Source organism: Oncorhynchus keta, chromosome 29, assembly GCF_023373465.1.
Source record: "Oncorhynchus keta strain PuntledgeMale-10-30-2019 chromosome 29, Oket_V2, whole genome shotgun sequence".
Lineage (NCBI taxonomy): Eukaryota > Metazoa > Chordata > Actinopteri > Salmoniformes > Salmonidae > Oncorhynchus > Oncorhynchus keta.
The window spans coordinates 53449154-53462666 of record NC_068449.1 but is presented as its reverse complement, the minus strand read 5'-3'; the positions used below and the strand labels follow the sequence as shown (position 1 = coordinate 53462666).

Sequence of the window (13513 nt, the reverse complement as noted above, 5' to 3'; positions counted from 1 at the left end):
AATAAACTGTTTTTAAGACTTTGAAGAGACTATATTTCTCCTTCTCCGCAAATATTCAACCATCTAATTTCAAAAGTGGTTCTTTTGTCCTAGCTTTGATAAGTATTTGAATTTTAATTTAATCTAATTTTAATGAGAGATCATAACGAGAGGAAAAAGGCTTGAATAGTGTGGAGTACTGTATACACACACTAATGTGTGCTTTGGGTCAATTTCACCACTGTCTCAAAGACATTATTTTGGGAAAGGGCTGTATAAAGCCCATCGACAACTAATCCACAAGGAGTACACACCTCCACTTCTCTACTACTGCCTGCTGATACATCCTGAACAATGTCCCCTGTGGTTTCAAACAGCCTTCTACAGCAGTTTTCAGATGCACTTATTGAAACAAAACACTGTACTTGATGATACAGCGTGTACAACTAAGCATATACAACATCAGTATATTTATGTTTTGAATCAGAGCAAGTCAAAAAGCTGACATTTCATGTAGTATACGAACAGAGTCTAACCAATAGTTAAAAAAAAAAGAAGAGTATTATGATTCCATAAAGGACATGACAAGCTGGGTGTTTCATGAGGATGGTTCACAGACCAATTGGAAGAGGAATTTAAAAATAGAGACCTCAGAGCTCCTCGGATTAGCAATGTCTCTACTACTAGACATTACTCACGCTCTCAATCGTTTCCGGTCCCCATAGATCAGCTATCAGCTGCAATATTGCTTCAAACAGACCCTTTTCCCATCCTCAAGCAATATCTGACAACACATTGTAACTGAGGAACTCACACTGTGGGGATACATGCTGCTAACGCTCTCTTGAAACACCTGTCAATGAACCCAGACAAAAACTGCTCGGCTGTAGATCAGTTTTCGACCTTGAGTTTTTAAAAATCCAAAACGGAGAGCACCTAAATGCACACAGGCCCAGTGTTATATTGTATATAAGACATACGGAAGTGAGCACAGCAGAGGTTTTATTCTTCTTCTTTATCAAGACAAAATAAGTAGTTACCAATTCAAAATAAAATCTTCAACAAAAAAACTAATAATAATATATTCATCTTATAAATAGAGGTTGTTCAATACACCCGGAACGTAATCGTACTGTATATATACCAAAATGCACCCACTGCACTGAGAAGTAGTGATATTTAGTTGCACATCTGTAAAAGGTATCTGTATGTACGCCTAAAGATCAGAGGCATGTACTGTATACACCAGGACTTCATAGTGGTAAAATGAGTTATGACTGCCATAAGTACTAACACACATGCGTTTCACTAAGATAATATTATTGCCATTTTTCATTAAATACTGTTAGAATCTCTCATCTAAAAAATAAGTTGTCCATAACAAGAACCTATTTTAGCTTTTTGTTTTGCCCTCTTCTGTTGGTAATCATCAACCCTATCTAAGGTAACATTGTATACCACAACATCTGACCAGTAGGGTTAGGGAGAGATCCCAATATCCACACATGGCTTGGCATCGGAGGAACCATAACAAGGGGTGAACCAGCCTGCTTTATAGGGGACTCAGCTGATGGTGTGGGCTGCATACAGCCCGCTGCTTCTCCTTCTCACTCCAGCACGGCGGTAGGGGGAGGGTGTGGGCTGCATACAGCCTGCTGCTTCTCCTTCTCACTCCAGCACGGCGGTAGGGGGAGGGTGTGGGCTGCATACAGCCCGCTGCTTCTCCTTCTCACTCCAGCACGGCGGTAGGGGGAGGGTGTGGGCTGCATACAGCCCGCTGCTTCTCCTTCTCACTCCAGCACGGCGGTAGGGGGAGGGTGTGGGCTGCATACAGCCCGCTGCTTCTCCTTCTCACTCCAGCACGGCGGTAGGGGGAGGGTGTGCGCAGCACTTGGGCCGTCTGATATTTTTCAGCATGGACCTGAAAACGTTCTGCTGCCTCCTCTTGTTTTTCCTGCTGTTGGCGTCGTCCACGGCAACGGTGGAGGGCGAGTCGGGCACCACCGGCGGCACTGAGATGGACTTCCTGAGTGATGACTGGGTCACGACCTTCTTCTCTTGTTCTTTGATCTTACACTGCAGGTGGCTCTGAATGGCAAAGCCAAGGGACTCGGGGTCAACGGATGCTCCGTACACCTCCCAGGTCATCCCCTGCTCGTCCCACAGCACATCGTGCACGCTCTTCTCTCCTTTCTGTTTCCCCTCCTCGTCTTCGTCCTCCTTTTCCTTCCTCTCCGGCTCCAGCTGCTCCTGCTTCTTCTTGCCCAACAAAGCCTTAACGCCCCCAACCCCCTTAACAATGCTCTGCTTCGCTGCTTTGACTGCGGTCTTGGGTTTAACGTCCTCTGCTTTTTTGGAGGTTGTCGTTGAGGCCTGGCTGGGCTTGGTAACGGAAGGAGTTGACTGCGAAGGAGGAGGAGCAGCCTTATTGTCGGAGGATTTGGTCTTGCTTGCGGCAGTTGGCGACAAGGGGGATGGAGCTTTAGCAGAGGGAGGCTTGGCAGGCTGCGTTGGCACGGTCTGCGCTTCATTAGACACCTTTGGTTTCTCTGCTGCATTGGGTTTGGATTGGGAGTCTGCCACTGCCTTCTCGCCTCCATGCTGGTGATGATTCGCTTTAGCTATCGGCTCGTTTTGGCCGCCGCTCGGCTCAATGTTGATCTGGTAGACGGGCTGCAGAGGCGGGAGTGCTCCTCTCTGCTGGATGTTGCATAGCGCTGCTGCCCCCCCGACTGCCAGGTCTTTAGGCTTGGCCCCCAGCCTGGCGACCTCTGCATGGAGGGCCGCCACCGCCTCCTCTGCATGGAGCACCACCCCGGCACTCTGACTGGAGCATAACCCCGCCTCCAGGGTCAATCGCTCTGACCCGGACCTGAGACCTGCGGTGTAGTTAGGTGGCGGGGGGCAGGATGGACTGCTGCCCATGTGAATCTGGTGGAGGGGCACCTGGTAGATCACAGACAGGCTCTCAGCTGCTGCTTCCTCCCTCAGGGCAGCACCTCTATCAGTGGACCTGTAGGGCGGGGGCAGAGGAAACAGGCTGGGGCTGGTGGAGACCGCCCGGCTGCACACGTCAGCCACTGCCTGGACCTCCACGTCTTGGCCCTGCTTGCTATGGGTGGGGGTGGCGGTGGGTGTGGCGGAGGGGGTGCGGGTCATGGTGGAGGCCTCCCGGTATAGTTTGCAGTGGGCTTTCTGTTGCATCTCCTCCGAGACCGAGGCAGTCTGGACGGCTTCATCTGTCACTTGTGCTGCATGGTGGGCAGGCTGCTGGTTCTGGCCCTGTTGGGCCTCAGGCTGTTGGTTCTGGCTCTGTTGGGCCTCAGGCTGTTGGTTCTGGCCCTGTTGGGCCTCAGGCTGTTGGTTCTGGCTCTGTTGGGGCTCCGGCTGTTGGTTCTGTTGGGCCTCGTTGGGTGACGAGGGAGAATCCTTCTGTGATGAAGACTCTGACGATGCCGCCTGCAGGTGTTTATCTAAGCAGATCTCTGTCTTTGCTACTGGAGTAGGTTTTAAATCCTTCTTCTCGGGAGGTGCCGGACTTGAGGCCTTATTCCTAAGCCCTACGTTCTCCTTGCTGTCTGATGATGGAGGCGTGATGGTGACGGCAGCATTGACAGGAGCTACTGCAGTCTCCTTGGTCTGTTCCGGCTGTGATGTAGCTGCCGTTTTATTATATTCCATTTGGGAAGGAGAGTTCTGAGAGTTTGTCTTGGGCCTATTTTCTTTAGAGGCCTGTAGAGGACGTTCTGGTGGAGTAGGGTTGGTGGCAGGGCTAGGTAAAGGTGAGAGACTCTGTGTTGTAGCACTATTATCAGCCTCTTTTGATTTGTAAGGAGGTGGAGCAACCTTGTTTGAAGTCACTGCAGCTCCCTCTGCCTTACCTTGTTTGGGAGTCGGCAGAGACGTCAGCACTTCAGAGGCCGAGGTATGCTTTGGATCACAGGTCTGAGGGGGATGTTGATTTGGTGTGGTTGCGTTTTTGTTGTCCCCTTCTAGTAGTGACTCCTCTTTAGCTACTGCAGAAACTCTGACTGTAGCACTCTGTACTGCTGTGGGCTCTGGCGATGGCTTGGCTGCACACCCCTCCCCCGCCCCTGCTCCACCAGGCTCTTTCTCTCTGCAGTAATTTGTATGCACGTCAACCTTTGATGATGTAATGGCGGACGACAGGCTTGCCTTACAGATATGCTTCTCCTTCTCCTCGGCGGCGGCTGTGGGGGTTAACGCTGTCAAATTGGCGTTGCCGTCCCTACGGCCCTCTGCCGTCGCCTCGGTTACACTCACACCTCCTCGGCATGTCAATACCATCTGCTGCTCTATTCCAATCACATGCTCCGATGCCGATTTCCCTCCTTCGCCATTGGTCGAGAAAGTTGTGTTGGTGTTGGACCCCACTCCTCCGCCAACCGGTTGTCCATGGCCAGTTGATTGGATCCTGGAAGTTGTGTTGGGGGTTGTCAGACACAGGTTAACCTGTGTGTGTTCTGTAACGACAGGGGCAGGGGTAGTGGTGGGGGCAGGGCAACCCTGGGTGAGGTTCAGGTTAGGTTCTTTAGCCCAGTTGGCGTTAGACTCCTGGTTTCCCAGAGCTTCCACTCCAGCCAGATTAGGGACCATTTGGACCGTCACTGTCCTTGTTGGGTTGGTTCCCATCCTGTATTGAGACAGTCCTCTGAGCCACTTCTACTGTAGGGATCCAAAGTCAAACCAGGTGTCCACAATCCTGTCCCTCTCTATTTGTGTAATTCCCTATAAAGTAGGAAAAATAGAATAGTTTTAGATTCAGAGAAGTAGTATGAACAACACATTAGATCCTTCCATGTAGATAACGATATTACTACGATACGATACTTATATGCCTTATATAGTATAATATCCTCTAATATAATAGAGAATGATGATCTTGGTAATGTCTTTCTCACTCTTGCATTTTACATCCTGACCTCAAAGGTGATTTCGAAACACCAAAAAAGACGTGAGACTTTATTACAATTTTTTTTTAAACAGAAAGACATTTTAACTTGAAATGAAAAAACTAACAGGATGACCGATGAGGAACAGTTGTACCACAGTGTAGTGCACTCCAAAAAAACATTTATGGATATTTTTCAAACTAGACTTTCATCCTCGAGACCAGACATCTGATGGAGAAGTGACCAATGAGGCAATACATTAAAACAATGGGAGTTGACACCTTCGCTTATTTCTGACTCCTGGTATCCATCACAATAAAGACCGTGTGCCAACTACCGCATCAGAACTGAATGAATTAACTGAATCTGTAAACAAAGCAACAGATAATAGCAATAAATCCAAATGACTAAGAATAAGCCCAAGACAATGATGCTTCAATACTGACCTAAAATGTTTTGCTGCTCAGAGATGGTTGGCCTTTCCTCTTTTCATTCCAGTAAGTACATTTAATTTTAATGTGTCTCTGATGACTGCAAACTGATTTGAAATGATGGACCATGAGCACTCCGAGTCCCTTTGGAGCAGAGAAGATAAAGCAATGCCAAAACTAAGATGAACTATGCCACAAATGATTTTTGCTCAAAAACGGATGGAATTTGAAAGACTACAGCAATCACAAACACTTACCACACACTTCAACAAGCTTAAGTGAATTAAATAATTCCTCTTAACCCAGGAGGAAATCTATTGAATTATCCTTAAGTGGGGACAGAGGCATTGACTTTGCAATCGCAACAAGTGAAAGCAATAGTGTAGCCTTAGTTCCATGTTTGACTTTATCATTAGAAAAAAAATATCCCAATGCCCCAGGGCAGTGATTAGGGACATTGTCCTGTGTAGGGTGCCGTCTTTCGGATGGTATGTTAAATGGGTGTCCTGACTCTGTGGTCACTAAAGATCCCATGGCACTTATCGTAAGAGTATGGGTGTTAACCCTGGTGTCCTGACTCTCTGTGGTCACTAAAGATCCCTGGTGTCCTGGCTAGATTCCCAATCTGGCCCTCATACCATCATGGCCACCTAATCATCCCCAGCTTACAATTGGCTCATTCATCCCCCTCCTCACCCCTGTAACTATTCCCCAGGTCGTTGCTGTAAACGAGAACTGACCTGGTAAAATAAGGGTTAAATAAAGAGCTATCAGACACTGCAGCCTACAAATGTAGGATCATCATTTGAGGCAGTTTCCTACAGTAGGAATATAATCCTGCAGCAACAGGACATGTGAATTATTATGTGGACTATAATACATGAACAGTTTTGTAGGAGTTGATCAATTTTCTCAGCAACAAAAGAGTGATCAAATTAAGATCCTATGACATAAGTCCTTTTAAAAAGGTCTGAAATTAGCCATCTGCTGGCCTCAAACACAGACCTCTGTGTGTTTTTTTGGTCTCATCTGTTGCAACATCTCCCCTGAAGCTACAGCAACAGAGCTGTTTATTGTGGACATAGATAAGACATTGAACCATTTTGGGGAGATTTCAAATGCACTTCAATTAGCCCATTGGATTTATCCAATAGGCTTCATTCATCATAGAGTCTGTTCATTTTCGACTCTGTGATCTTATGTTCCTCGTCATCATTCAACAGTTTATAGCAATTAAAAAGCAGGCCTGTTGTCATTAATAACAAAGTAAATGTCTCGATGGGTAATCCTTATCCTTCTCAATCAGACACTTCTAGTTACTGAATGTCCTAGCCAGGCTACTAAATATTCCATTTGGAATTGTAGGCTCAAATACATCAGAGTGTATTGGCTTATATGTAGGCCAAACGCACACACCCATCCGAAAATAAATCTCAAGCAGTGTCTAAGCCTGCAGCTGCAGACTCCAGACAGAGAGAAATAGAAAGAGTGAGTGAGCAGGGGCCCACTCAAAAAGAAATCTGATTTCTGAAAGGTACGAACTAAATGGCTTTGCCATGGTATTTTTAGTACAGAAGGAAAATAGGATGTCTTGTATAGTCCTGAGTGCTTGAGTTGTGATTTGTCAGATTGGATTTTCCATGCCACACAGTTGGCAAACGTGTATAGTATATTCACACTATACGAAAGTGACCTATTACTACGGCACCACTCTCTGGCTGTCGGACGAGATCACATCCAACCCCTTGGAGGTGTGAAGTGAAATGATGGTTCCCTATGAAATTGTTCTTCAATGGCCAACCGAGCATTCAGCAATCAACTCTCCCGCAATAATTGAACCGGGTGTACAGGGGCGAAATGAAGAAAAGGAATCAGAGCAACTCAGCACTCACACAGACACACTGTGTGTGACTCCTTGAACTGTCATCCGAGGACGTTAACATCCTATAAAGTGATGTTTCCTATGTAGTTTATCTCAATCAAAATGACATGCTGACTTCAAGCATCTGTTGTTCTGGAATTTCGTGTCCTAGGGTGTTGTTTTTGGGACTCACTATTAATCATCCTCATCATTAAGTTTTGTTCTCAGCCAAGGAAAGGTTAGTCTTCTTTTTGGGCATATCCAAATAGCCAGAACCTGTGACATTTTATTTTCTGCTCAAAACAATGAATAGGCCCATATTCATAAAGAGTAAGTGTGAGAGTAAGAATGCTGACCTGGGATCAGTTTAGGATCAATATTCCATATAATAGAACTGTGGGTTTAAGTTACTCTGTCCGAGTACATTTTGAGGGGAGAGGAAGAGGGATTGACAAGTCACTCCTTTATTCAGGCCCTGTAATGATTCATAACTCCCCTCAGAATAGGAGTGCTGATCTAGGATCAGGTCCCCTCTGTCCATGTAATCTTATTCATTATGATCTATAATACTAAACGGATCCTAGATCAGTTTAACTATCACGCTTACTCTTTATGCTCTTGAAGCAGGAGGTGACTGTATCCTACAGGAAGGGGTCAGTGTGTCCTCTGCCTCATATAGAGTAGCTGTGGGGTCTCCCATCAGGAGTTCCATCACCCCATGCTAATATCGAAGATGAGCGAGAGGCCCCCAAGCTGTTCATTTGAGACACGGGAGCATTGTAATTAGATTTGTCTTGTTTCTTACTTTGATGGGAATTCAGTGGAATAAACCAAGCAGATGAATCAACAAGGTGGTAAATAAGATCCAGCGAGGTACACTATATGAGGACACCTGCTCGTCAAACATCTCATTCCAAAATCATAGGTATTAATGTGGAATTGGTCCCCCCCTTTGCTGCTATAACAGCCTCCACTCTTCAAGGAAGGATTTCCACTAGATGTTGGAACATTGCTGCGGGGTCTTGCTTTAATTTAGCCACGAGAGCATTAGTGAGGTTGAGCACTGATGTTTGGCGATTAGGCCTGGCTCCAATTCATCCCAAAGGTGTTGGATGGGGTTGAGGTCAGGTCTCTGTGCAGGCCAGTCAAGTTCTTCCACACTGATCTCAACAACCATTTCTGTGTGGACCTCGCTTTGTGCATGGGGGTATTGTCGTGCTGAAACAGGAAAGGGCCTTCCCCAAACTGTTGCCACAATGTTGGAAGCACAGAATCGTCTGGAATGCCATTGTATGCTGAAGCATTAAGATTTCCCTTCACTGAAACTAAGGGGCCAAGCCCAAACCATGAAAAACAACCCCAGACCATTATTCCTTCTCCACCAAACTTTCCATTTGGCACTATGCATTGGGGCAGGTAGCGTTCTCCTGGCATCCGCCAAACCGAGATGGTGAAGCGTGATTTATCACTCCAGAGAACGCGTTTCCACTGCTCCAGAGTCCAATGGCGGTGAGCTTTACACCCCTTCAGCCAATGTGCATGGTGATCTTAGGCTTGTGTGCGGCATCTCGGCCAAGGAAACCCATTTCATGAAGCTCCCGACTAACAATTCTTGTGCTGACGTTGCTTCCAGAGGCAGCTTGGAATTCTGTAGTGAGTGTTGCAACCGAGGACAGACCATTTTTATGCACTTCGCACTTCAGCACTCAGTGGTCCCGTTCTGTGAGCTTGTGTGGCCTATCACTTCACTGCTGAGCCGTTGTTGCATCTAGACTTTTCCACTTCACAATAACTGCACTTTCAGCTGACCGGGGCAGCTCTAGCAGGGCAGACATTTGTTGGAAAGGTGGCATCCTATGATGGTGCCTTGTTGAAAGTCACTGAGCTCTTGAGTAAGGCCATTCTACTGCCAACGTTTGTGTATGGAGATTGCATGGCTGTATGTTCAATTTTATACATCTGTCAGCAACGGCTGAGGCTGAAATAGGCAAATCCATTCATTTGAAGGGGTGTCCAAATACTTTAGTATATAGTGTATATTATTGCTAATCAATACAATATAGCGGTCCAAACAGGACATAGATTGTGTGAACACCCAACAGCATCATTCATTGGCAATAAATTAGGCTAATCCTGACCTTACTGATAAAACAGGAAGAATACTGCTTTAAAAGCCCAACGCAGTAAAGAAAAGTGACGTTCCTGTGTTTTATATATATTTTCACACTATGAGGTTGGAATAATACTGTGAAATTGCGAACATTATGATAATGCCATTTTAGTGTAAGAGATTATCGTACAGTACAGTAGCATTAAATATATCTAGGACTACTGAGATTTCTCCCCTCTTGAATTGACTGAAATATTACATACAGTGGGGCAAAAAAAGTATTTAGTCAGCCACCAATTGTGCAAGTTTTCCCACTTAAAAAGATGAGAGAGGCCTGTAATTTTCATCATAGGTACACTTCAACTATGACAGACAAAATGAAAAAAAAAATACAGAAAATCACATTGTAGGATTTTTAATGAATTTATTTGCAAATTATGGGGGAAAATAAGTATTTGGTCACCTACAAACAAGCAAGATTTCTGGCTCTCACAGACCTGTAACTTCTTCTTTAAGAGGCTCCTCTGTCCTCCACTCGTTACCTGTATTAATGGCACCTGTTTGAACTTGTTATCAGTATAAAAGACACCTGTCCACAACCTCAAACAGTCACACTCCAAACTCCACTATGGCCAAGACCAAAGAGCTGTCAAAGGACACCAGAAAAAAAAATTGTAGACCTGCACCAGGCTGGGAAGACTGAATCTGCAATAGGTAAGCAGCTTGGTTTGAAGAAATCAACTGTGGGAGCAATTATTAGGAAATGGAAGACATACAAGACCACTGATAATCTCCCTCGATCTGGGGCTCCACGCAAGATCTCACCCAATGGGGTCAAAATGATAACAAGAACGGTGAGCAAAAATCCCAGAACCACACGGGGGGCTAGTGAATGACCTGCAGAGAGCTGGGACCAAAGTAACAAAGCCTACCATCAGTAACACACTACGCCGCCAGGGACTCAAATCCTGCAGTGCCAGACGTGTCCCCCTGCTTAAGCCAGTACATGTCCAGGCCCATCTGAAGTTTGCTAGAGAGCATTTGGATGATCCAGAAGAAGATTGGGAGAATGTCATGGTCAGATGAAACCAAAATATAACTTTTTGGTAAAACTCAACTCGTTGTGTTTGGAGGACAAAGAATGCTGAGTTGCATCCAAAGAACACCATACCTACTGTGAAGCATGGGGGTGGAAACATCATGCTTTGGGGCTGTTTTTCTGCAAAGGGACCAGGACGACTGATCCGTGTAAAGGAAAGAATGAATGGGGCCATGTATGGTGAGATTTTGAGTGAAAACCTCCTTCCATCAGCAAGGGCATTGAAGATGAAACGTGGCTGGGTCTTTCAGCATGACAATGATCCCAAACACACCGCCTGGGCAACGAAGGAGTGGCTTCGTAAGAAGCATTTCAAGGTCCTTGAGTGGCCTAGCCAGTCTCCAGATCTCAACCCCATAGAAAATCTTTGGAGGGAGTTGAAAGTCTGTGTTGCCCAGCAACAGCCCCAAAACATCACTGCTCTCGAGGAGATCTGCATGGAGGAATGGGCCAAAATACCAGCAACAGTGTGTGAAAACCTTGTGAAGACTTACAGAAAACATTTGACCTCTGTCATTGCCAACAAAGGGTATATAACAAAGTATTGAGATAAACTTTTGTTATTGACCAAATACTTATTTTCCACCATAATTTGCAAATAAATTCATTAAAAATCCTACAATGTGATTTTCTGGATTTTTTTTCATATTTTGTCTGTCATAGTTGAATTGTACCTATGATGAAAATTACAGGCCTCTCATCTTTTTAAGTGGGAGAACTTGCACAATTGGTGGCTGACTAAATACTTTTTTGCCCCACTGTACATATCACAACAAATCACATGGTACAATAGGTGAGTTGGGGGAATAGACCCTGACAATTGAATGGTCATATCATATCTCATTCTGAAATAGTAATTCGTAGGTCTGTGTGTTTCCGTGGAGATACCATATATTTAAAATACAATTTGATACAGTCAGTGACCGCTGACTAGAATGCATGGACTTAGCGATGGAGATAATGTAGCCTAGTCATACATCAACTTTACCATTATGACATGAATTCCTTTAGAAGCATCACATAGTAGAGAATATCCTTCTTTCTCATCTATTTCACGTTTCACTTCTACTACACATTTAGTAGGCCTATAGGCTACCCAATCCGTCTGTAGCTGTGAACGTGTCTATGCATTCGTCATATTAGGGTCTCCTCTCTCGAACAAAAATATCCCCACTGCAATTACAGTTTCAACCCCAGACAAGTATCTTATGATGTAGCCTACAAGTGGATTGATATAGAAAATAGAACATTATCGTAGCCATGACAAAACAAAGGGATGTGCGGATAATGCGATGAAAAGATACAGTCAGGTGAGAGAAACAACATCACAACCATGTCAATTGACGATGCACATCCGAACCCCACTCCTAATAACCAACACATCAACACTTAGGAATTTCAGGACCCCCCCTGCGGCTTTACAGTCATATTTGACCTTGCGGAGGAATTCATTATCTGTACACTTATTATCTTAACGACACTTTATTCAGACAAAGAGGAGACAGCTTACCTGGTGCGGTGTAGTCCCCGTATCATTTCATATTCGGGGGTTGATTACTGCGCTATTTAGCCCGTTTGTTTCCACGGTGCGGCTGAAGCACCCGGCTGAATATCAATGAAATAATTTCAAGCAGGTCTCCGTGACATAAAGCCGCGCCTTCGATTGGAGCGGTTCGGGATACAGGTCTGATCAGAGGAGGTATCAGAGGAGGTAGCCTAAAAGATAATTGGGTCAAGCATGTAATATCGATTTTCTTGCGAGGGTCTAGCGAAGATGTGGCTGTGCGCTATGACTCATGCTTGTTCGGTTGGGTCCTCCTCCTATACAAACAATTATCATATCAAACTTGCTTTACTCTTCACCGAGCAATAGGCTACATTGTCATTGGAGCTAACAAATCGCGGTGTCACCTCTCTCTTTCTGCGAGATCGTGCTGTCCCAGGGGATGTCCACACTGCATTGTTTTCGGGATGCTCAATGACTGTAAAAGAGAAAAAGAAAAAGAATGGGGGAAAAAAATGCTATGAAAGAGAGGAGGACACAGAATGGTATGACAGACAGCAGGACACAGAATGGTATGAAAGAGAGGAGGACACAGAATGGTATGAAAGAGAGGAGGACACAGAATGGTATGAAAGAGAGGAGGACACAGAATGCTATGAAAGAGAGGAGGACACAGAATGGTATGGCAGACAGCAGGACACAGAATTGCAGGGACATCAGACATCAAACATAGAGAAAGCAGCATTTAATTACATATGATAGACTAGTTATTTCCTGCTGTGGTATCATCTATGTTCCACATAAAAAATAAATGATGTTCAGCATTTGGAGCATTGGGCACTATATATCTAGTGGGAACCGCAACACTGTCTGTAGTGCTGTGTTGAGGCAGTGGCTATACACGATCCATTTCCATCACTGGATATGGATGTGACTATGCATGCACTTGCACTGAAGGGGAAAAGCACCATAATTATGCCCTGTACTCAGTGGCGGTTCTAGCTTGTATGGCTCCCTGGGCGAGGTCAACCTACCCCCGCTCCCCCTACCCCGGGCTTCTAGTGGGGAGACCTGAGGTCAACCTACCCCCGCTCCCCCTACCCCGGGCTTCCAGTGGGGAGACCTGAGGTCAACCTACCCCCGCTCCCCCTACCCCGGGCTTCCAGTGGGGAGACCTGAGGTCAACCTACCCCCGCTCCCCCTACCCCGGGATTCCAGTGGGGAGACCTGAGGTCAACCTACCCCCGCTCCCCCTACCCCGGGCTTCCAGTGGGGAGACCTGAGGTCAACCTACCCCCGCTCCCCCTACCCCGGGCTTCCAGTGTGGAGACCTGAGGTCAACCTACCCCCGCTCCCCCTACCCCGGGCTTCCAGTGTGGAGACCTGAGGTCAACCTACCCCCGCTCCCCCTACCCCGGGCTTCCAGTGGGGAGACCTGAGGTCAACCTACCCCCGCTCCCCCTACCCCGGGCTTCCAGTGGGGAGACCTGAGGTCAACCTACCCCCGCTCCCCCTACCCCGGGCTTCCAGTGGGGAGACCTGAGGTCAACCTACCCCCGCTCCCCCTACCCCGGGCTTCCAGTGGGGAGACCTGAGGTCAACCTACCCCCGCTCCC

General features: G+C 46.2%; 1 protein-coding gene across 1 annotated transcript; it reads right to left on the bottom strand.

Moving 5' to 3' along the window:
* Positions 1 to 975: 975 nt before the first annotated feature.
* Positions 976 to 12499, bottom strand: LOC118373772 (G protein-regulated inducer of neurite outgrowth 3-like). Its single transcript, XM_035759998.2, has 2 exons — positions 11904 to 12499; positions 976 to 4728 (listed from the first exon to the last, which is right to left on the bottom strand). The coding sequence occupies exon 2, from the start codon at positions 4630 to 4632 to the stop codon at positions 1831 to 1833; it is 2802 nt and encodes a 933-aa protein (XP_035615891.2). The 5' UTR covers positions 4633 to 4728; positions 11904 to 12499; the 3' UTR covers positions 976 to 1830.
* Positions 12500 to 13513: the final 1014 nt, after the last annotated feature.